Source organism: Mytilus edulis, chromosome 5 (genome assembly GCF_963676685.1).
Source record: "Mytilus edulis chromosome 5, xbMytEdul2.2, whole genome shotgun sequence".
Taxonomy (NCBI): Eukaryota; Metazoa; Mollusca; class Bivalvia; order Mytilida; family Mytilidae; genus Mytilus; species Mytilus edulis.
In genome coordinates, this window is record NC_092348.1 from 57028309 (window position 1) to 57054088 (window position 25780).

Genomic DNA, 25780 nt, shown 5'->3' on the forward strand with positions numbered 1-25780 from the left:
GTTATATCCTGGAAGAATGGTTTAAAAGGAATGATGACAAGTTATAGAAATTAAGGTTGAGACAGAACAACAAATGACTATTATATTTATATATATGTATAAAAAAAAAATCAGTGTCGAAATTTGCCTCAAGGGTAGTTACGGCCTTCCTTGATAATTGTTTACTATTATAAATGAATTTGTGTAAGCACGCACCTTGTCCTAAGTTGTCCTCCATGGTATTACTGGACATCACAATGGTTCCCGAAAAATTTTGACGTCATAATATAAAATAAGTATCAATGCCACAACATATTGCAATGGAAACTGTTTGTTGTATGAAGTCAATAGTACAACAGGCGCAGATTCCGTATAGGATATAGCGACTAGATTAACTTTAAGTTTATAGAATAAGAGGTCTAAGAGGGAGGGTCTCATAACGTACACAAACAGACAAAATGAATATATTCGTCCTTATATTATGCCTGCCATTATTGATTTTGATGATTTTGATAATAAAATATACCATGTTTTGGGAAATCTAATGAACGACCATTTCGTGGCATTTGATTATAGACACACCCCTCCCCCTCATTATAATAAGAGGCAGATATCGGAAATAATTAATCTGGCCCCCTATAAAAGATGAATATAGATAATCTTGCTTTATCACAAACGAAAATAAGTATTCAGGTCTAAATTTAGTAAATAATGTGTGCTCTCTTCGCTGGCCTCATATATGACTCACATATAAAAAAAAAAATCAAAAAGTAAAATAACAAAATACCTTTAATCTAATATTTATATTTATTGAGGGAAATGACGTCACTATTGAACATTGTTATTACTTGTGTCCAATCCCTTTTGCTACTTTTTCAAATAGAATATGTTTAAACTTAGACGCTGATTGCTGAGAAAATGACGAATTGATTCTAAGGTGGATGCTGTTTTTGTGTTACTTTTTGGACGAGCAGAAAAAAATAGTTTGGCCTCGGTTTGAGTGAAAATAAATACTTTTGACCAAGTAAAATTTACCACATGTTTGGTTTCTTTCTTTGGTAAAAACATGTTGAAAAAGAGGTTGACGTTTGTGTATGTGTTACATATTTGTTTTTCGTTATTTTTTATACATAAATTAGGCCATTAGTTTTACATTTCGGGGCCTTTTAGGTGTCAGACCACCAATTAAAAGTCCCTATCTGTTCAACCAAATTTTGCAATTTTCATAGCTTTCTAAATTTTTTATCTTAAATTTAACCTCTTACAAACCAGGGATGTCCTGAATCGTACAGGTATCGCCTTTCTTCATGCCAATTTTCAACATACCTTTAAATCCATATAAGAAAGAAGAGACCTTCCGAACTGATGTACCACTAAAAATAACCCCTGGTTTTCTTGAAATCTTAAATTAGTATACTATGGAGCGCATTAATCCTCAATTTTTAATGTCAACTCATAGACAAGTAAATTTGGGCTCAAAATGGTCTTAATATATTTCTCTTTCACCAAAAGTTTCATTTCTGCAAATTTGTCGGGTAGTTTAAGTAAACAATGACATCAAATGCACTATTTTTTGTCCGAGTAGGCCTACTTTCACATATGTTCTAAATTTGGGGGAGTAATTGGTGGTGTGACACCTTTATAGCTGACTATACGGTATGGGATTTGCTCATTGTTGAAGGGTGTACGGTGACTTATAGAGTTGTGTGTAATTTTTGTCTCTTGTGGAGAGTTGTCTTATTGGCAATCATACCAAATCTTCTTTTTTTATAAAAGTTTGTTCTCAGTGTTTGATTTTGAGTTCATTAGTGTAAAACATTTTTCGTTTTATACAGGGGCGGATTTAGGCGGGGCCGTGGCGGGCGTGCGCCCCCTTTCCCCCCTTAAAATTTGCAAAGCATGGTTTGTCTTCAACTTATTTAGGTATCAGAAGAGACCATTCCATCTTTTTTTTAACATTTAGCGGTATATAAACAATCAGTTTAACAGAATCCACGTGATTACTTATCAACTGACCTGAGATTTATTAATGTTCTGTAAATTATTTCAAACGAAGGTGTCAAACGCGGAGCTGCGTTTGTTGACAAATATAATAAGTTTTTAGCAGCAGTTAAAGTAAAAACAAATGTGACATTGTATTTGCGATTTTTATAATCAATTTCTTTGATAATCGAAGTTCCAAAACATCCCTTACTCACTTTCACAATTTCATCATGGCACGGTCAAGAAAACAGTCGGCAGATGAGATTCTTTCATAATATCCGTAATGAAAGATAGAAATACTGTGAGTGTGTCAAGCGAAAGGTTAATTTATTAATTTGTATATCTGTGTCTATATCTATTTCTCACTTGCAACCTAAAAATTTAGCCGAATTATGTACCGTATTACATGCTTGGCATCCCAAGAAAATAAACACATAACTTAGTAAATGCATCTCATTCTGATTTTAGTTGTTTGTGTCTGGCACGACCTCCGAAAATCAAAAAAGTAAAAAACAGATATTATGAAAGGACAATTAAAAATCGCTGGTAAAAGTACACATTTTTGTCTGCAAAATATAATACTAGTATTGGTCAGGTGAGCAATTGTGATCTGTCTCGTCTCACTTTGCGTCCGTCGGTCCGCCCGTCTATCTGCCAACTCTTCACATTTCCATCGTCTTAACCAAGTTTGGCATGGCTGGTGTTATGGAGTGTTAAAATAATTCTTAAGTAAGGCCGTGAAATTCACATTATTGAAACCATCTACAATTGGCTTAGACACATTGACGGTGTGCAAAACGATTTTTTATGTGTGGTGTTCCTGAATTTCTTTATGTCACAACTACCAGCACCATGTCTTTCAAGGTTTAGTTAAGATGTTACCTGATATTGCTATAAAGATAATTTTACAACAAGTGCTGGTGTCTTGATTGTAGATTGGTTTGCACAGGAACACAGAATCAAAATAAAATGTTCGCATGATCTTCAGCTTCTGTTGTGGGTCTGCAGCTTTATAACTGTAGCTTATAAACTCACTCATATATGCAATTTGAATCCCTTAGTGCGTTAGTTAGGAGATTGTTGTAGATTTGTAGGAGACCTTGCCATCATAACTCAATGGTTCTCCACAGAACAGGGACATTTTTTTTTACCTCTGTCTGTTCATCCGTCAGTCAGTCACTTGATATTTGGTCTGGAGGATCCACTAGAAAGCATACAAATCTATTACTAGTACGTCATTATTGAATTACCCCTGAAGATATTTGATTGACTTATATGAATGCAACAACAGTTTTCCAAGCAACCATTGACATAACATTCACTAGATTATGAAGGGTCAGCTTGTGTACTCCGGATTGAGGTCTGTCTCTATCCTTATTGCCTTCAGTCCCGTTTTCTGGGAAATTTGTGGGGGTAGTCTCAATGAATAGAAGCTCACATATTTCTTGTTCATTACGGTGATTGTAGATTGTAGTCAGGTGCGGATTTAGGCGGTTTCAGCTTGGAACTTTAATTTGTCGCTAATTTTACCACACAATAGTTCGATATATCTAATTTAACATTTCACCCCTTTAGAAGAATATTTCAATAATTTAACCTCAATAAACATTTGCGCCCCCTAACCGTGAATCCTAGATCCGCCCCGGTTATATGCTAGTATGTCAGCTTCTATCGTACTATCGAAGTGATTTTTGTTCTACCCCGAACTTATTTGACAACCGAAGTTGGGTTTTTTTCTCCGGACACGCCTTCCTCGACCAATACATGTACCAAATTGCCGCCAGTATATAACAACCAGATTCGCTGCTGAATGCTGATCACTATCTTGCAAACGTCACCAGTCGCGCGTGTATTTAAAATAATTTTGAAATATCAATGGAAAAATATTTTCATTCCCGGAGCTCTTTCTAGATATTTGTTGTCCATGTGTCATGTCTAATATACATTTATTAAGCCTTTATAAACAAGAATGTGTCCAAAGTACACGGATGCCCCACTCGCATTATCATTTTCCATGTTCAATGGACCGTGAAATTGGGTAAAAAATCTAATTTGGCCTTGAAAGTAAAAAGAGCAACTAATAAGGAACATGTGTACTAAGTTTCAAGTTGATTGGACTTCAGCTTCATCAAAAACTACCTTGACCAAAAACTTTAACCTGAAACTCACACTTTCAATTTCTATGTTCAGTGGACCATGAAAATGGTGTCAAAAGTCAAATTTTGTTTTAAAATAAGAAAGATCATATCATAAGGAACATGTGTACTAAGTTTCAAGTTGATTGGACTTCAGCTTCATCAAAAACTACCTTGACCAAAAACTTTAACCTGAAACTCACACTTTTAATTTCTATGTTCAGTGGACCATGAAAATGGTGTCAAAAGTCTAATTTTGTTTTAAAATAAGAAAGATCATATCATAAGGAACATGTGTACTAAGTTTCAAGTTGATTGGACTTCAGCTTCATCAAAAACTACCTTGACCATAAACTTTAACCTGAAGTGGGACGAACGGACGGACGGACGCACAGACGAACGGAGGCACAGACCAGAAAACATAATGCCCCTCTACTATCGTAGGTGGGGCATAAAAAATAATATTTTTTTTATTACCAGTTTCAGTCACTTCAGTTCACCAGTCCATAAGCATTGAATATAAAATCTATTCTCGTTAACACTCGCAGCTATTTAGAAAGAAAATTTAGATTAACATTTGTAGGTAATTATAAATGCTTACACGTGAGATCCATTATATCCAGAAATCAGCGCCACTTTGCTTATTTGAATAGTATACCAAAGAAATCGGATACGGGTCACGGAAACTTTATATTCAAATGATAGGAAATTTTGAAAGTTTTAACTTTAATTTAAGTGATCGACAGGTTGCGAGGACAGAAAATAAATATATACACAACAATATACACCATTTAAACGAAACGTGATGACTGTCGTTGAAAAAATCAAGGTTCCTGGGCTAGTTTAGAAATCGAAGCGAGAGTCTTTTAACATTGCAGTATAAAATACAGGCTTAAATGACTGCAACGTGCAAACTTCGTGCTGAAAACTGGCTAACAAGGTCATTACAAAAACAGGTTGCGGCGATGAAACTTGAAACTTAAATTTCCAAAGAATAAGCAAGTCCAAGTTGTATGTATAGTCGTTGGAACTCTAGGTTCCCACGTAAAGTTAAATTGTCCCTATTGCAAGAAAAATAAATCTTCGAAAACACGAAAAATTTACCAAATTCAGCTTCATTGTTTTGGTTTTGACCGCCTGACAACTTAAATTACTTTACAGAGATAACAGAGTGATTATAAACAAGGACTCTGTCACGGGCAACTTTATTATCCGTGTTTTAAAGATTTAAATGATATCAAACCAGTCCAGTTCAAACTATTATCACGTGGTACAATTCTCATTTACATGTTATAAATATTGATTAGCAAAAGTACTTCTATTTTCTGGCTATGAAAATAATAGTACAGCTATGACATCCTCCTGATATGGTATAATCTTTTGAGACATATTGTTGAAATCTATATATTGAAAGGTCAGCAAAGTTTAACGCTCTTCAGAAAATAATTAATACCAAGCTCAAAGTTGATACATTTATTTTTAACAACCAAAAGGGCTGAACTGCAATTTCCTTAAAAGAAATATTGGGCATTGACAGATTCAAGGCAGGAAGTGTTTTTTTTTTTTTTATTAATCTTTTTATTTATCTGAACGTTTCATGATGTTCCGGGTACTGGAGTCCTACGTTTTAAAAAGTAGCTGGATCCGCGGCTGTTGAAAATACCATCACATCACTTACCATGTTACTGACTTAGAATAGGCACATGCACATGACAGTGGTGAATCTAGAATTGTTCACACCGGGAGGGAACAATGACTACCTAAGAGAGAGCCCGATCCAGTCATGCTTCAATGGCTCCCTATATAATTAACAATTTTTTCTCACGGAAAAGGGGGGGGCTTAATCCGGCTCTGCATGTGTCATGGTTAAAACTAGTTTTCTGATATCTCAACCTTCGACAATGTATGCAATAACAGTGGAATGACATAGGATTGATACTATAATGATCAATAAAATTGAAACTGGAAATGGGGAATGTGTCAAAGGGACAACCACCAGACTATAAAAGAGCAAAAAACAGCTGAAGGCCATCAATGGGTCTTCAATACAGCGAGAAAATCATACACCTCGAGGCGTGCTTCAGCTGGCCCTTAATGTCTTAATATATTTTTAGTCTCATAAAACCAATGTATTACATCAGTACAGAGATAACAACAATAACTATTTACAATATATACAAAACAAGGAGAGAGGTTACAGAAGTCACTAGCCAGGAGGACAAACAAAAGTACTAATATTTTTTATAAATAAACAAAGTTTCTTGAGGACTGGTTATCGTGTACTCGACATAAATTTCTAGAATTTGAATGTATTATGTCGTTGTACAAAATAGGAGGATAAATACATTGATCGAAAAAAGTACATTCAAATATATAGTGATATTCAACACCAATTTGTCGATTTTTACATAGATGGCAAACACGGTTTTCTCTCAATACGTTTTGCCACCTTCATGTTTCAATCGGCAATTTGTTATTTAAGGGTGCACATATTAAATGTATGAAAACTCTAGAGAGAAGAATTTCCCGCCATTTTTCAATTTATTATATCTTGAAAACAAGGACACGGACCTGTCATTTTATTCTACTTTTAAGTTCCGTTATTTATTTATATACTATCAAATTAAAACAATCTTGTTATTTTGAGGAGCGAAAATAATTAAAATAATGTGTATCTTAGATGACCTTGGCTTTTGGTATGTCGGGGTTTTTTTTAAAACTAATTGGAGTATAGCTCTCATCTAATTCAAATGTATGTGTAATTAGCCTATAATGGTTCATTTATTAAATTATATATAATATATTCACTTTCTTTTTGCAGATTGTGTGGAATTTAAACCGACTATATCAGAGAAAAAAAACATGATATGTCGAATATTCGTAGGCATAAAATGAACAACCTTAAATTGATCGATTCTTTCAATATGATTAAACATAAAAGTCTCGGCTGTTCGAGACATTGCAAACATTACTGTTATATGTCGATGGCGTTTCTTTGTCTGGTTTATCTGTCTTCAATGTGGTATATTATATTACAGAAATCTCTACTTCGCACAAATGTGAAATATGATTCATCGTTTTCCAGTAATGATGTTCAGAAGCTGTCATCTGGTGGTACTAAACTTTCTTTCATAACATTTCCAACTCGGAAAATATATTCTGGAAACAACATAATAACTCGTACTATGCTAGCGAAGAATGCCCCCTTTATCTGGGATAATAAGAATCCGAGTTGGTACAATGTAACTTACAAAGAACTACCTCCATATGATTCCAATCTAGTGGGTAATATAACGATGGATCCGGAAAATATACAGAGCCTTAAACGGAATATCAGGGAACACTACAGAAGGCTTAGTAACATTTTAGCCCAACATGATTTACAGCAATTAAAGTTATGGCATGGTTTTGATGGTGCTAAAAACCATGTTGGTAGAATTGCGAAATTCCAAGATGTTGTTGTCTCTACTGATGGTTGGATTGTGCATACTAAAGATAATTTAGCAGTACGAAATGGAGGCTGTGTTACTTCAGGAAACTTATCGTTACGCAAGATTTCACTGAAACGATATAATCGAGTTTTCTCGATCGCTCTCTACTGGAGTCAAGGCATATGGCATTTCCCAATGGAAGCTTTAGTAGGGTTAGCACTATTGTCTGAATCGGAAAAACAAAATAGTTTTATCCATGTGAGTCAGAAAAATCGATATGTGATGAAATGGCTAAAATTGATAAAAGTTGATGAAAAAAATGTTATTGATGGTACTATACTAGCAGACACTTTATTTGTTCCTGAGGTAGGATTATGCGGCAGGCCTTCCATGGAACAGATTCAGTGGTTACGCAACACTATTCTGCCAAATGTTCATAGGACTAGTATTAGAAATTCTGTTTTACTGATAAAAAGGACTAAACGCCGTGTGATGCCTAACTTTAACAAAATTCAGATATTGGTAGAAAATTTTGCAAAACAAGTTAACTTAGACTTCATTGTTCATGATGATAGATCATTGCCATCTCTGGAGATTCAGTTGGAGCGTTTTGCAAATTCCTCGATTGTGATTGGTCCTCATGGTGCCGGTATGGTAAACTTGATTGCTACGCAAAGGGGAACATGCGTAGTTGAATTTACACCTGTTGAATCAAATGTTTGTTACATGAGTTTAAGCTATAACTTAGGTCTAAATTATGTTTCTGTTCCGTTGTACCGGAATCAAACAGTTAACATTTACAGAGTTCAACAAGCATTAGAGTCTTGTCAACAAACTCGCACGTGATTTCATTTTTTTTTATTTTGTTGCCCGGTGAAAGGATGTTCGAATGCTGTGCAGTGTGGTAATCATTGCACGTTTGTAATCTCTGTCTATGCAATACATTTGAATATGCCGTGTTAGTATTAAACTGTTTTCCTTACAGGTGTAATACCACCATTGATTTCCCCCTATTATTCTTTGTTAAATTTGCACTTTTCAAGCATTGTTCAGAATGTATCTTTGTTTCAAATAAAGAAATACTTGGCATGAGTAAAGTTTTGTCTTGTCCAGTACTATAGAAAAAATTTCACATAACATTTCATTGCATATAAGAAAATAATTATCACTGAAAGTTAACCAATCACATTTCTCCCCTTGTCTAACCTGTGTACAAGATTTAGTAGCCAGGAAACCTCAAGTTTACAAAATATTCTATAGAAACCCCAAATAAAAAAAAATGCCGATCAGCGATAGCGCATCGCATTTGCGCAAATTAAAACAAATGCAGTAATTCATTTGCGAGATAATTTTATATTTAATCTTCGCCTAGAATCTATACTTATTTAAAACACGTAAGTTGTAAGCCCAAATACGAGACTCGTATAAGAAATCACATAGATTTTTTATTTCAAATACTTGAGTGAGTTCATACTCATTTCTCACACGTGTTCTCATACTCATTTCTCATTTACTAGTATAGTTATTTAACGCTACTTGGGTATGCTGTCCTTTTCTCGTTCTCGTTCCATAGAAAATCTGGTTTTTTTTTCGTAGAGATCCATAGTTGATGGAAAAAATGTTATTGATGGTACTATACTAGCAGACACTTTATTTGTCCTGAGGTAGAATTATGCGGAAGTCCCTCCATGGAACAGCTTCAGTCGCTTCGCAAAAAATTCTTCTTAATGTCAATAGGACTATTAGAAATTTTGTTTTACTGATAAAAAGAACTAAAAGCCGTGTGATGCCCAACTTTAACAAAAATCACCTTTTAAATTATATGATGCGCACATATCCTTATATGATTTACCGCCAACATCCTTTTATGGTGGTAAACCATACTAAATTGAAGTCTTTATGTACTCATATGATGTGCAAAGATACTTATATGATGTGAAAATATCCTAGTATGATGTGCAAAGATACTTATTTGATGTACAAATATACTTATATGATGTGTAAAGATACTTATATGATGTGCAAATATACGTATATGATGTGCAAAGATACTTATATGATGTGCAAATATACTTATATGATGTGCAAAGATACTTATATGATGTGCAAATATACTTATATGATGTGCAAATGTAATTCTTTGATGTGCAAGATCATTTAATTTAAATGAAGTGTGAATATACTTATATGTATATGATAAGAAAATATCCATATTTGATGTTCAAATATCCGTTTCCCTTATATTATGTGCAAACATCTTTATATGATGTGGTTATTGCGTTATATGATGTGCGTGAAAATTTAAATGTGTGGTTCTGATTATTCATTACATGATGTCAAAAAGTCTGGAGCAATTTGAAGAGTTCTTCTGATAAGGCGAAAATAGTATAAAACATCCTTTATTGCAAAAGACAGCTTTTAATACCGGTGTATGTATTCCCTCTTTGTGAATTTCAGCATTAACTTAATTCATTTTCTTTACCAATATCTATAAATTTTCGGCTGTAAAATGGTGATGCAATGTCGTCGTAGTCCGAAAAAAATAAAATTACACAAATACTGAACTCCGAGGTATATTCATAACGGAAAGTTCCTAATCAAATGCGAAACTTAAAAGCTCAAACACATAAAACAGATGGACAACAACTGTCATATTCCTGACTTTGTACAGGCATTTTCTTATGTTGAAAATTGTGGATTAAACCTGGTTTTATAGCTAGGTAAACCTCTCACTGTTATGACAATCGCATACCACTCCATCATATTGACAACGATGAGTGAACAAAACAAACAAACATAAAAGGTAAAAATGTCAGTACAGCAGTCAACATTGTGTTACTAGTAATTTAAATTCCTATACAAACCAAAAAATATGTAACAAAGAAGCACAAAAAGGCAAATAGACAAAGCATATTAATTAAGTAAAAATGAAAGACAAAAATGAAAAAAATATATATGGTACATTGACAAAATGACGGGATGTATTAGGACAGAGGCACGTCATATGTAACAAAGAAAAACAAGAAACATATAGAAAAGCAAATTAGCTAAAATTAACACGACATGAAGTTGTCAGACATAAACTTTGTTTTAGACTAGTGTATGTATCTCTATAAAATTGAACCACAAGATTTCATACTTAGGAATTTTTGGATTGGTTTGTTGGGTTAATGTTTGAACTGTTTAAGAATAAGGTATAAAATAGTTATCAAAGGACCAAAACAAACGTTTTTTTTTTCTCAATTCAGGACAATCGTTTGTATGTTAATTATACAATGAGGCTCTACAAATTGCTTATTATTTGAAATTGACCCACTTCAATGGGGTTAAATCCAATGTCGTCTAGAATTCATGGGTTACTTTAATAATATGCTGAATCTAACCGTGTAAATAGACGAATCTGGTCGCATTACTTTAGACGCACAAACATGCACGGTTTCACAATTGTTTGATGATCTAGGCTGCATTACTATATGTGTAAATGTACATATGAACTCCTCGGCGTACTGCAAAATCGTGTTACAAAAACATACTTTTTTTAAAATACTTTCACGCCCTAAACAAGTACATCAATCTATTTGTATATTCCCCTACTTTAATATCGTATCGTCTCCATTGCAAAATAATGATATGATAATTTTAACGTTGTTATTTCTAAATTTCGGTAAACCACATTAACTTCGTTCGGTAAGTCTATTTATATCTACGGAAGCCCATAGGGGACCTAAAAAAAAAAAATTATTTCGTTATCTCAATATATATATCGTTATTTCGATATAATTAAATCGTTATTTCGATATAATTAAATCGTTATCTCGATATATTTATATCGTTATCTCGATATTTAATTTATTTCGTTATCTCGATATAATTATATCGTTATCTCGATATTTAAATCGTTATATCGATATATTTGTTTCGTTATCTCGATATAATTACATCGTTATCTCGATATATTTATTTCGTTATCTCGATATAATTAAATCGTTATCTCGATATATTTATTTCGTTATCTCGATATAATTAAATCGTTATTTCGATATATTTATTTCGTTATTTCGATTTAATTATATCGTTATAACGATATTTATTGTTTTTCTTGATAAATTGACTTAAGTCACGTGTTATATACCAACATGGCGTCTGGGAATGAACAGGTATAACCGAACGTGAGCATTGTTTCATATGGGTTTTTGACTTTGTTTAATTAATTTTGTCTGTTGTTGGCCAACTTAGATTGGAAACCACCATTTTTTATACAGCCTAATGGGACTAGATATTTGAAAACAGAACCAAGGTCCTGTTAACAACTGTTATCATTATTTAAAAGGCAAAGTCCATATATATTTACAAGGCAGAAACATAATAAGAACACGAAAAGCTAAAAAGAAAGCAAAACCCCACAGATAACTAAACATAAATAGGCAAATAGTACTCAACAAAAAAAAAAATAACCAGAAGCATGAACTAAAACTATTTTTTCTTGTTTTGTGACTTTCTGTGGGAAATTGATGAGACGGAGAGCCTAAAGTATTACTTTCATTCAATAATTTAAAAATGCATCACTGTATATTGCACAAAAATACGGACTTTTAAGAGGAATTTACTAGGTAGATCTATGAAACCATTATAAACTATCATAATAATTTGCGTTTTCTTTGCAGAAGGTTTTCCGTCTTGTGGAGAATTATTTCTACATGAATTTACCATACAAAGACATTGTAGAAGTTTTATTGTTAAACCATGGCATTTCTTTGTCTTTACGCCATCTAAAAAGGATTCTACGGAACATGCACTTGTCTCGAAGGAAGGAATATACGGATTTACGTACGGTAATAAATTTTGTAGAATCAGATGTAGAATCAAACGGTTCACACGGATATAGATGGATGTATAATAAATGTGTCCTACATGGATTGAAAGTAACCAGAGAAAGTATTAGACACATTCTTAAACTAGTTGACCCTAGAGGAGTAGAAATGAGGTCAAGGCATCGCTTAATCAGAAGAAAATATTTCAGCCAAGGCCCCAACTATTGCTGGCATATTGATTCATACGATAAACTCAAACCATATGGCCTATGTATTAACGGTTGTGTAGATGGCTTCTCGAGAAAAATGATGTGGGTTAAAGTAGGAAAAACTAGCAGCGATCCAAAAGTCATAGCAAAATACTTTATTGAGGCTATACAGAATGCAGGTGGGTATCCTTATCATATGAGGGGTGATATGGGTACCGAAAATGGCACCGTTGCAGCAATGCAGAATTTTTTATCAAGAAACGAAAGAAATGAAGATTCATTCATTTATGGAAAAAGTACTTTAAACACTCGAATAGAGTCTTGGTGGGCAATTCTTCGCAAACAATGTACAGGGAAATGGATAAAAGAAATGAAGGATCTTAGAGATACTGGGAATTTTACTGGCAATAAACTTGATGTTAATCTAGTACAGTTTTGCTGCATGAAGTTACTACAGGTATGTTATTCATCTTCACATGAAATCCTTCATCGAGGTATTGTGTTGGAGATGTATCATGGGTCACGGGTATGGCGGTAGGGTATGTGTGTGGTGGTGGTGGTGGAGGTTCAACCTTGAATATCTTTCTGAGCAGGTTGGTTTGTTTTTCTGGTTGCATTACTCATTAACTTTGGTTAGGATTTGAAATTTGCTGAAATTATATTTATTATTGAGTCTAAACATGTTTTCTGCTCAAATTAACAATGATCATCCATCTCTGTAAAATTTTGAAAAAATGCACGTGAATGTTTTTTCACTTGGCCAGAATGAAAGGAATACAAGTCATTATAATCACGAAATGTCAATAAAATATAATCAGTCTTATGTCAAATTAATGTACCATTGCTGTCTTTCCAGTAAGGCCATACTTATTATATTTTATGTTTAGGACATTTTCTGACAAAATTCATAGTTTGAGGATTCATAAAAATAAAAAAATAATAAAAAACTACGGCCTCAGCATTATCAAGCATTTTGCTCCTCGTCCGCGTCGCATTTGTAGAAGTGCAGTGGATAGTATACATGTGTCAATGATTATTTTTCAGGCTGAACTCGAAGAAACAGCATTGGTGTGGGATATGCATCGTATCAGGCGAAGTCGTTCAAACCTTCCTGATGATCGTCCAATAGCTCTTTACTTACTACCCGAATTATGGGCATCAGCAGATTATGTACAAAGTATTTCGGATGATGAGTTGGAGATTTGTAAATCGGAATGCGCACATGACGACCTTTTTCCATGTGAGGAAGAGTTATTTGAACTTGGTTGTTTGTACATGAGGGCTAATCAAGTAGATCCTCCGACAAATATAAACGAATGCAAAGCTCTTTACTTAGGTCTTCGTCAATGGTTACTTAGTCATTTGTGAATCATATTTGACATCACACAATTATTGAGTGTTTATCCGTAAAACGCAGGATATTTATGGATTTGTGAATATTTATGTTTGATAATGAACTATGTTGATATCATTACATAATCATTAAGCCTCGAGGATAGATAGATATCTGATGGACAATGATAAAAAAAAATTAATAAACAAAATACAATTCTCAGATAAATCTTCATTTTACGAATTCCAAAGTTTGAAGCACGTCGTCTTCTGTTCAACGTATTTTGCGGAAAAAAACTTATCATTTAACATTGTTTAATTAAATTGTATGATGTATATAATATTCATAATATTTTAAGCATTTGCAAAACTAAGTTATGCAATCTCAAGAAATCTTTCCAGTTGACATTGTGTTTTTGTTTGATGTATTTATATTTGTATCCATCTGATGAGTTAAGCCTTTTTCAACTGATTTTTATGGTTCGTTCTTATGTTGTACTGTTACACCACTGTCCCAGGTTAGGGGAGGGTTGGGATCCCGCTAACATGTTTAACCCCGCCATATTCTGTATGTATGTGCCTGTCCCAAGTCAGGGGCCTGTAATTCAGTGGTTGTCGTTTGTTGCTGTGTTACATATTTGTTTTTCGTTCATTTTTTTGTACATTAAGTAGGCCGTTAGTTTTCTAGTTTGAGTTGTTTTACATTTGTGATTTCGGGGCCTTTTATAGCTGACTATGCGGTATGGGCTTTGCTCATTGTTGAAGGCCGTACGGTGACCTATAGCTGTTAATTTCTGAGTCATTTGGTCTTTTGTGGCGAGTTGTCTCATTGGCAATCATACCATATCATCTTCTTTTTTATATTTATATGTTGGTTTGTGTTTTGTTGCACCTAATCTGAAGAATCACACGAGCCTCAGCCAATGCCATCATCATGCATCCGTCTTCCGTCCATTAACCGTTTAGTTTAAAAATCTTCTTTGGAACCACTATGGGTATTCTGGCATATAGTGTTACCCTTGTCCGTCCGCCCGTCCGTACGTACATCCACCAGGGGACTTTGAACATTCTGTTTGGTCGATTTTCAAGAGTTTTCTATAACTACTGAATTGATTTGATTGAATCTAATTATAAGTAAATATGTTCTTACCAAAGTCCTTAACAAGTGTTGTTACTTTTTGAGCCGATCCGAAATTCAAACTGTCTGGCCACTAGCGGAGGTCAAAATTTGCATTGAAACCCTATGGAAAACCACATTTGCATCTCCCTTTTTGAGAATCACTAATCAGAATCGAACCAAACTTGATATAGGTGTTCACTATATAGGTCCTACACAAGTGTCGTTACTTTGTAGTGGATTCGTTAAACAAGCTTAAGAGTGCACACGCTGAAATGTCTCGCCTGCTTTACTAACCATGATTGGTTTAATGTTGATGGTCCTAATGATAAAGTTTCACTACAAGTTTCACATAAACTTAAAATTATCAATGATCCATGAAAATGAGGTCAAGGTCAGATGAACCCTGCCAGACAGACATGTACATCTTACAATCATTCCATACACCAAACATAGTTGACCTATTGCTTATAGTATACAAGAAAAAGACCAAACCATGAAAACTTAACATTGACCAATGAACCATGAAAATGAGGTCAAGGTCAGATGAAACCTGCCAGACTGACATGTACCCGTTACAGTCATTCCATACACCACATATGGTTGACCTACTGCTTATAGTATTTGAGAAACGGACCTAATCACGTAACTTTAACCTTCATCACTGATCCATGAAATGAGGTCCAGGTCAGGTGAAACTTGTCTGACAGACATGAAAACGTCGCAATGAACCCATATACCAAATATGGTTATCCTATTACTCATAATAAGTGAGAAATTCATATGACAAAAAAATCTCTTTTTTTCAAGCAGTCGCTGAACCATGAAAATGAGGTCAGGGACAAAGGACATATGACAGACGGAAACTTCGTAACATAAGGTATATGCATACAAGATATGAAGCATACAGGTCTTCTGAAATATAAAGCTTTAAACAAATAGTTTACGCCACCTGATAGTAATACCTATGTCTCGCATACTGCGACTTTCGTCGCAGGCGAGACAAAAATTGCAAATAAGGGGCCATAGCTCTTAAACAAGTTTTTCGATCAACCTGAACTTAAATTTCGGCAGAGGCAAATCATTATGACTGATTGTACAGATCAATTTTACCTTCTGCTAGAATATCTCTGATATCTGTATAAGTTTTTGACTTATTTGCAAAGAAGGTGCCATAACCCCATAGTCTATTTCAGCCATGGTGGACAAAAATCCTTTCAGAGGTTTCAGAGTAGGAGATTTTAAAAGAAAAGTGAACCGGGACGACGGACGCAAGGTGATGGCAAAAGCTCACCCTACATTTTAGGTAGGTGAGCTAAGTATAGGTTTCACCATGAGTGAAGGTTGAATATCGAGAAATATCAACACGAGTTATGTAATTTCAACGAATGAACAAACGAGCCCCTGGCGGTGAAAAATTTTGTCCTGCATTTTTTTGTTGTTGTAATCTCTGTCCTGCATTTTTATTTTTCACTCTATTCGGTCCTGCCTTTTTTTAAATTAGTTTATCCTGACTTTTTTTTTACTCAAAACTCCTGTCCTGCCTTTTTTTCAAATTTCATCCTAGCCCCCCCCCCTTTAAAAATCAAATGGTAGCTCCCTAACTAAAAATTCGAGCTTCATTTCAAATTATTTCCAATGTTCTCCAAAAGAAGATGAAAATGACGTGTCTCAAAGTGTTTCAATCCAAACTCTGACCTTTGCTGGTGGCCATTTTGAATTTCGGATCGGTCCAAAAAGTAACATTTTTGAGGATTTCAGTAGAAACTATGTTGTTAGTTCCAGTTCCTGTTCTTTCAATGGTTTGTGAAAAAAAAGATTCTTCAAAATTGACCAATCAAAATCTGCCAGTTTTGATATTTTAAGTTATTTGTAAAAACAGGTGTTGGACTCAGATGGTCTATTTAAGCCATGGCAGCTATGTTTTTTTAACAAATCAAAATAATGGATGCAATTTTAAAAGTTAAGATACTCTGAGGAGCATCTGGACAAAGTTTGGAAAATCCTGTCTGTGGTTTCAGAGAAGATTTTTTCAAAGAAAGGTAACGAACGACGAACACAACAGTGTATCAATAGCTCACCCTACCTTATATTTAGGTGATCATGAGCTAATAAGGTGCACAATGACATCGTGTTCTGAAGATGTTGTGTTTGCCAGCTTTCATTTGTTTATTCTGACCAACACTAATTGGTAACTGAAAAATCATAAAAAGATAGTTTTTCAAACTTTTATTAATCTTACTAAAATACTACGTTAGTTATAACTTATCAGTGGAGTCAAAAGTCTTGACAAATATGATATTCTTTACAGATCTTCATGATTGTGGAAAGGCTCACACCTCATAGGAAATAAAAGAAATGTGTCTCTGGTCATTGACACCTCTGTCACGCAAGAAAGAGATGCCCAACAAATCTCTGAACAGCATTCTACATAAAATTCAAAGTTCTGATCAATTTTTAATATAGGTGTAATATAATTAAACTTTTGAAGTAAGATCAAATAATCCTTTTTCTAAAAAACCAACATATTTCATGCTTGTCTCAGCAGTTAAATTGTGTAAAATATTCTTCAACAAACACAATAGTCATTTTGATCGTGTACAGAATACATGTAATAGTCAAATATTCAAACATCTCTTGTATGTCATATTAATCATACATGTAAACATAAAAATAACTGTATTAATTAAAACAAATACCAATTGCAATCTAAGTCATTGTATTTCTGACAGATAACAAAGAAGCATTGCCTGGCATAGTAATCCTGTTTCGTCATACAAATCTGCAACTGTGCAATCTTCTTCGATAGACTCTCCCATGAAATTTCGTATTTCAAAATCAAACTCTGTTACCATTCCCTTTTTGGACTTCCCATTTCTAAAAAACAATTTCTTCCCATGTTCCATTATATCGTTTGAAAGCCAAGATTTTGGAGCAGATACATGTCTGGCTTCTCCCCCATTTGGGGTTTTCACTTGGTGATAAGCATTGTCATCATATTCATATTCAAACCATCCTATTTCAATTTGTCTGACTGCCTTTTTTGCATTTGAATTGCCCCGAAGTTTTTCACTTCTGTTGCTGTGCAGCTGAAATCCATCTGTCTTCTTGGATTTTTTTCTTGTGCCTTTTTTGTCACCTTCACCTTCTTCCTCACTATCTGAGGACTTTTCTTTTCCCATCTTTCTCCTCAGTTTTTTAAATAGAGAATCACTTCGTTGGTTTTTATGTTCCCTTTTCATTAGATCTTTAAAGTATCTCCTGGCAGCATAAATGTCCCCGTATGCTGGTATATAAGTATGTAACTGTTCATCTGACATCGCTAAAAATGTCTGGGGATCCATCTGAAATAATACAGTAAATTGATTTGTTAACCAGCATTATTAAGAGTCACTACACTCAATTTAGAGACCTGAGAATTTTAATGAGATTACACCAGAAGCTGGAATACTGACAAAGTCACAGAGGGTCCTGCGCCACAATTACAAAAATTTAAAAGGTGTACATAGAAAACAAAAGGGTATGGGGTAAATGTACATGGGTCAAAATCGCACACAACACACATATTATATAAATAAAAAATTATCAATGAATAGGGCTTTTATTCCTGTTCTTCATCTTGACAGTTGATGTAGGGTCTTCAACAATGAACGAATCGTTCATACCCTACAACAAGGTAAAGACAGTCTCTAGCGTCTACTTAAGCGGTACTATTGATAAAAATAAACCACGGTTCACCTTCTTGCTCCCCACCAGCCTCAGAGTGCCAACTTGTGCGATGCTTGTGTACGACATTTCTCCAGTCGAAAGCACCAGCGATACAAGAAAAGTGCAGTAATTTTGAACGGCATCAATCGCTGCTAAAATATGCTTTGAAGTTACACATGTAGGGAGCAGTCAATGAATTGCATAATTTATAATTACAGGCAAGGGTTTTCAACCCATATTTATCATACATTGCCCAACAAAATACCAATACATATAATACATGTACATGTACATCTAAATATGACGATTATCAACAGATCCTCAATGTGGGGCCCTAATGAAGACAGAATGTGTCCATGAGTCACAGATGCCCTGCTTAAACTAGAAAATGTGTCTATGAGCCACAGGATGTCCCTCCTGTTATTGATAAATATATGAGCATCAAAAGTAGGTAGGAATGACCAAATTCTTAGTGAACCCAGATGTACTACCTACGATCTATTTCTTGACAAAATATCATTGCATGGTCTACCATGTATAGTAGCTGAGTTTGTTGCTAAATGTCCAGTCACAAATATTCCTTTGAAAAAAAATGTGAATTTTTGCCAAGTCTTCATATTTTGTAAATTATATACCCGGCCAAAATTTTTGCGCCTTCCCGACTACGACTCAGCCGATATCGGGTATCGGGATGATAACCGGGCCGATATGGATTTATGCAATATATTTAAATAATCTATAAATATCACAAACTTTAGCATTGAATTTGCATTGAAAACACCAGTCAATGGACCGTGACTGCGGGGTCATAGGCGTAAAATCATCATGTATCCGAAATATACTACCGGATACTAATGCAACTACATAAAAAATATTATGATCTAGTATCAGTGGTTCATGTGTAACTTCAGCTAAATCATAAACGTGAAAATTGTGAACGCTGCCGCTGACGCCGTCGGAAAAACAATATCTAAGTCTCATGCATTCTTTGTTTAATTTATTTACATGTGTATGTAGAATTTAATAGTATTTAAATATAAATCTAAGTGACAAAACCCTACCCTAGCTTATTTAGTAGATAATACATTTAATACAGAAACAGTGCTCACTTTCAGTTGAACAAGATGGGGATTTCCACGGTGTTTAAGACCTTGTTTCGATATCTGGTTCAACTGTTTGGGGCCTATTTTCAATGACACAAATATATTTTCAAATCATAACAATTTTGAAATAATAACCATATTGACAATTCTATTTTGATGTCCTACATTTTGACTTGGACAGAACCTTAATACTTAGCAGACCTTTTTGGACCAAAGTCCTGTTACTTCACGATTCCTGTATTGCGAATCATAAATAGAATAAATTTAATATAGTATATACATGCCGAACATTCACAAAGATAAAGAAAAATACTTTTACTTGTGATAAGTCAACAAATCGATATAAACAAATACAACAATCACACTCACGTTCGGTTCATCTTCATTCCTAGACGCCATGCTGGAATAAACACGTGACGCGTCAATTTATCAAGATAAACAAAATAAATATCGATATAACGATATAATTATTTCGAGATAACGAAATAAATATATCGATATAACGATATAAATATCGAGATAACGATGTAATTATATCGAGATAACGAAATAAATATATCGATATTACGATATAATTATATCGAGATAACGAAATAAATATATCGAGATAACGATGTAATTATATCGAGATAACGAAATAAATATATCGATATAACGATTTAAATATCGAGATAACGATATAATTATATCGAGATAACGAAATAAATTAAATATCGAGATAACGATATAAATATATCGAGATAACGATGTAATTATATCGAAATAACGATTTAATTATATCGAAATAACGATATTTATATTGAGATAACGAAATAATTTTTTTTTTTTAGGTCCCCTATGGGCTTCCGTATATATCTTATACTTGGTGATTTAAAAATGGTAAATATTTCAATTTAATTATTTTCAAATGTTATACATGAATAACGTAGAATAAAACTTTGTTTACACCGTTCGTATAAAACCCAGGTAAAGTGTATGTATAAATATGATCACATATATAGTTGAAATCAAGCAATGGCACATTCAAGATCTGCAAGGAAAGCACAAATACCTATTTCCTGCCAATTCTGTGAAGATGGAAATACGATACAATGGAAATGTTTAGACTGTAGTCTTTTGATATGTGAAAAGTGCAAAGACAAGATTCATCTAAAAATAAGAAATGCAAAAGACCACAAGATTATACATGTCACAGAAGTGGAAAAATGTACGGAGGAGTTTGATTTTAAACATATAAACTGCCAAAAACATTATGAGCAATATTGCTGTCTATTTTGTAAGAAATGTGACGACTTAGTGTGTCCTACCTGTGTTCCCAAAGCACATAAACAACATGATTTAACGGAAATTGGTGAAATTTACAAAATGAATATAGAAACACTGAGGATAAGACAAAATAAATCTCGGAAATTTATATCGAAAATGACGACGAGAAACAAAGAACTTTCTGCGCTTAAGTGTCGTGAAAACTCAAAATATACTAAAGTAAGGAATAATATAATAGCACATCAGAAAGATTTGAAAAATGCAGTTGACCAATATATCAAAGAACTATATTATGAATTAGATCAGAGTTACAATGTTATTTTTCAGTCCATAGAAACGGATATAGCTGCTATTTCTACATCAATAGAGAAGGCAAATTGCAAATTAAATGAAATAGATAATTTTATAACTAAATCTGAGGTTGCAGATTTTTTTAAGAACTTTAAAATCTTTGGTGAATATGCAGACATCCAGCAGCCAAAAGTAAAGGCAATTTATCAATCAATGCCAAACTTTATTCCTGGAGAGATCATCAAGTACCGCTACAACTTTGGAATTTTACAGCACGATGAAAATTCTTCAGGTAAAATAGCACTTGTAATGAATGTCGATGAAAAGTATCAAACTGAAATGTCAAGAATCGATTATATATTGCCATATTTTAACGATTCGATTTGGATATCATGCAATGAGGATAACACTATACAGCGAGTAAAACCAGAAAGAAATAACCTTAATATAAAAGCAGCATTTTCAGTTAAGGTCTTCAGCATGGCTATGACTGCTTTGAACGAGCTTCTCCTGGTTACAGATGGAACAAGGATACAAAATATGAACAGCCGTACTGGTAACCTCTCAAATTCGATATACAATGTAGCCCCTTTGGAACCAATTCTAATTCATGTGACGTGTGACAATAAAGTTATAGTCGGTGCGAAAAACGGCCACAGAAAAGCTATAATTGTGATGAATGAAAAAGGGGACAGAGAAAATGTGTTTGAATATGATAAAAATGTAAAACCTTTATTTACGTACCCCAGGAGTATAACTAGTACCCGTAGACGTGATATTCATGTGGTGGATTATGATATAGATAAAAATCGAGGTGGAGTTATAGTTCTTAGACAAGGAGGTGATATATATAAATATTGTGGACATCCACATGTTAACAAAAGTATGCCATTCAAACCAATCGACATTGTAACAACACCAAAAGCCAATGTCTTGATTATTGATTGGTGCACACATTACATCCATGTACTTAACACTTGTGGCAACCTTGTAACTATGTTCAATACAAGAGACACGGGAATATTGCATCCATTTTCTCTTGCTATTTCACAAGGAGGGCAGGTGTATATCGGATGCGACAGTCATAAAGCCAAGCCAACTGATAAAGCAAAAATGTATTTAGTAAATCCATCCGGGTGCTAGTATATAATTTAACAATTGTAGCAAACAAATTGTTTAAATAACTTTAACACATCAGCACTGCAGCCTATTAGAATAAAAAATACTTTAAAATAAAGTTTTGGATCACGATTGACAATCATTTATTTGTCGTTTACCCAACAAATTATCTTTTTAATTGCCAATGTCAATTCAATTTGCAGAATTTTTCAGATATTTTTTCTCTTCCTTAGAATACAAGAAATATCAACCACGTTAAGCTATGCACACAACAATCAATCAAGTGTTATAAATACTTTCTACCAGAGTTAAATAGCAGCTATGATTTTGTAGCTCTTTTAGACAAAGTGCAACAGTAGTTCAAAAGTCACAAATCGACCGAGAAAAAAGAAATCCGGGTCATAAACCAAATCGAAGGAAACATGTCAACTATAAGAGGAAAATAAAGGAACAACAGTAACACCAAACTGCAACAAAAACATAATCCAACACACATAGCAACCAACTATTTGATAACAAATGCCATTAAAACTTTACTGTAAATAATTTAGAAATTTATGAAATTTTAAATTTATACATACAGGCGTGTGTATACATATGGTTCATTGACTGGTAGAATATGCAACGTTAAGGTCGTATGGGTGTCTTCCGACATCTTGGATTGCAAAAAACAGAGAAACTAAGGTCCAGATTTTCTATCAAGTTAGCAAAATTTGATGCAGGAATGCAGATATTTAATGTGAATTTACATTTAAAAGAACCAATTTATAAGAATATAACTTATGAATATTAATATTTCTACAAGTGTAGATTATTTTTGGTTGTTTTTAAATTAGTATTTTAAGGGAGGTAACTCTAAAACAGTGCATTTTCTGAAGTAAACTATATGGAATTTTGCTATTTTGTATTTTAGCAGAAATAAAAACATACAGTGGCCCTATCTTTTCTTTTGATATTCTCAAAGCATTGTCTGAAAGCGATCTTTTCCTAACTTATTTTACAATTCTATCATTTTGTTTAGTGTCTAATCACAAAATGGTGTTTTTTCCTGTATAATTCATACAAAATTTGTCATTTTGTCACAACCTTGAACTTGGGAAAATGTGCGGTGACCTATCATTTATATTATATTTTTGAGCATATATCAATAGATACTACGTTTTGGAAAAGTATGAACAAATGCTATCATTTTTATTTTAGACTCCCATACCACCTTAAGTACCAGACTTTGTCAGTCAATTTGGATATTTTGCAGTAGTCAATATAATAAACAAAAACAAAAATAAGAATAAAACTCAAAGGTAAATATTTTAATCAGGATATTTTCAAATTAATATTTGCCCGGGATATCATTTTTCATTGTCATATTGTTTCAATTTTTAAGTTGAAAAAGACCACTACAATGTATGGAACGCCCACACTAACTTATGCCTATTTTCATTATATGATGTGCACTTGTCATTTTATGATGTGCTAACACCTTTATATGATGTGCCAATATCCTTATATGATGTTCATATATCATTTTAAGATGGGCAAATATACTTATATGATGTGCAAATGTACGTATATGATGTGAAAATGTACTTATACAATGTACAATATCCTTCTAATATGTGCAAATACACTTATATAATGTGCAAATATACTTATATAATGTGCAAATCATATGATGTGCAAAGATCATTATATGATGTGAAAATATACTTTTATGATGAACAAAGATCTTTATATGATGTACATTTTCCCTTGTACTCATAGTTGATACGATATTTCAGAACTTCCATTTCCCACCAGGATTTCCATGAATGAGATTGCTACTTACAAGGAAGCCTTTAAGGCAAAAGTTACGAGGGGTGAAGTTAAAAGAAACCCTTCGAAAAATTTTAGATTGCTATCACGAGTTGGTTGACTATTTCACAGATTCCGTCATGTTTTGATTTTTTTTTTTGTTAATAAAAAGTAAAGTTTACCACATCATATAAGGTTAAAAGCACATAATATAATGACAAAACCTTATCATGATATAAAGATGTCTGCACATATTGTTTATAAACATATTCTAAAGTAACTGGTTTGAACATTATTCTCTTAAACAAAGAACCATTAGATCGATAATCAATCAACACAATGAAATTAACATAAAAAAAACACATCAAACTTTAAAAGAGAGACTGCTACCAGAGTCAAATAACAGCTATGATTTTGTAGCTTTTTTAGACGAAGGCAACAGTGGTTCAAAAGTCAAAAATCGACCGAGAGAAAAACAAATCCGGGTCACAAACCAAAACCAAAGGAAACACTTCAACTAAAAGAGGGAAAAAAGGAAAAACAGTAACACCGAAAGATGTGCACTTATCATTTTATGTAAGCAAACACCTATATATGATGTGCCAATATCCTTATATAATGTGCATATGTCCTTCTAAGATGTGCAAATATACTTATATAATGTGCAAATGTACTCAATCATATAATGTGCAAAGATCCTAATATGATGTGAAAATATACTTTTATGATGCGCAAATATCTTTATATGATGTACATTTTCCCTTGTTTTCCTAATTGATACGATATTTCCGAACTTCCATTTACCATCATGATTTAATTTTTATGAATAAGATTGCAACTTAAATAAGGAAGCCTTTAATTAAGTCAAACGTTCCGAGGGGTGAAGTTGAAAGAAACCCTTCGAAAAGTTAAGATCGCTATCTAGAGTTGGACTATTTCACAGATTGTCAGGTTTTTTTTGTTTTTTTTTGTTGATACAATAAAGTTAACTGAACCATATCATATAAGGTTAAAAGCACATAATATAATGACCCAACCTTATCATATAAGGTGTCTGCACATATTGTTTATAAACGTTTTCTAAAGTAACTGGTTTGAACATTTTTCTCTTAAACAAAGAACCGCGATAATTAGAAATTCAATGAAACAAACATGGAAAAAAAAAAAAATCAAAGAGAGGCAAAAGATACCAAAGGTGTATTCAAACTCGCCACTTAAAATTAAAAAAATACTGGCAATGCCATTTTAAAAGATGAAAAACGACGGAGAGACAACCAATAGTACATAAAAGACAAGATAGACAACTACAAACTTTCACAACAACGCATGCGCTTCCGGGTGTTGTCCCCTACACGGAGTCCCACTGTCCTGGAGCCGGAGAGGCCGTCAGAAATACCAAGGTTTGGGCGTTCACTTTTAGAAAATGACCTTGCTACGCCACTGATGTGGAAGTTGTTTTGTCTTGTTTGCGACTTTGGGGGACTCAGTTTGAAAATATTTGTAAT

The 25780-nt window shown here is 33.6% G+C and overlaps 3 protein-coding genes across 3 annotated transcripts in view; all 3 read left to right on the forward strand.

Moving 5' to 3' along the window:
* The window catches only part of LOC139524015 (uncharacterized), a 37915-nt gene extending 29290 nt beyond the window's left edge, over positions 1-8625 (forward strand). Inside the window, exon 2 of the mRNA XM_071318534.1 lies at positions 6919-8625. Within this exon, the coding sequence (XP_071174635.1) occupies positions 6965-8374 (1410 nt within the window). The 5' untranslated portion in view covers positions 6919-6964 and the 3' untranslated portion in view covers positions 8375-8625. The remainder of the gene's footprint in view (positions 1-6918) is intronic.
* A 3500-nt stretch (positions 8626-12125) lies between these two features.
* On the forward strand, positions 12126-14286 carry LOC139524016 (uncharacterized). Its single transcript, XM_071318535.1, has 2 exons — positions 12126-13005; positions 13593-14286. The coding sequence occupies exons 1-2, from the start codon at positions 12226-12228 to the stop codon at positions 13914-13916; spliced, it is 1104 nt and encodes a 367-aa protein (XP_071174636.1). The 5' UTR covers positions 12126-12225; the 3' UTR covers positions 13917-14286.
* Positions 14287-20822: 6536 nt separating this feature from the next.
* On the forward strand, positions 20823-22508 carry LOC139525152 (uncharacterized). Its single transcript, XM_071320338.1, has one exon. It carries the CDS (start codon positions 20823-20825, stop codon positions 22506-22508), a length of 1686 nt encoding a protein of 561 aa, XP_071176439.1.
* The last annotated feature ends 3272 nt before the right edge of the window (positions 22509-25780 follow it).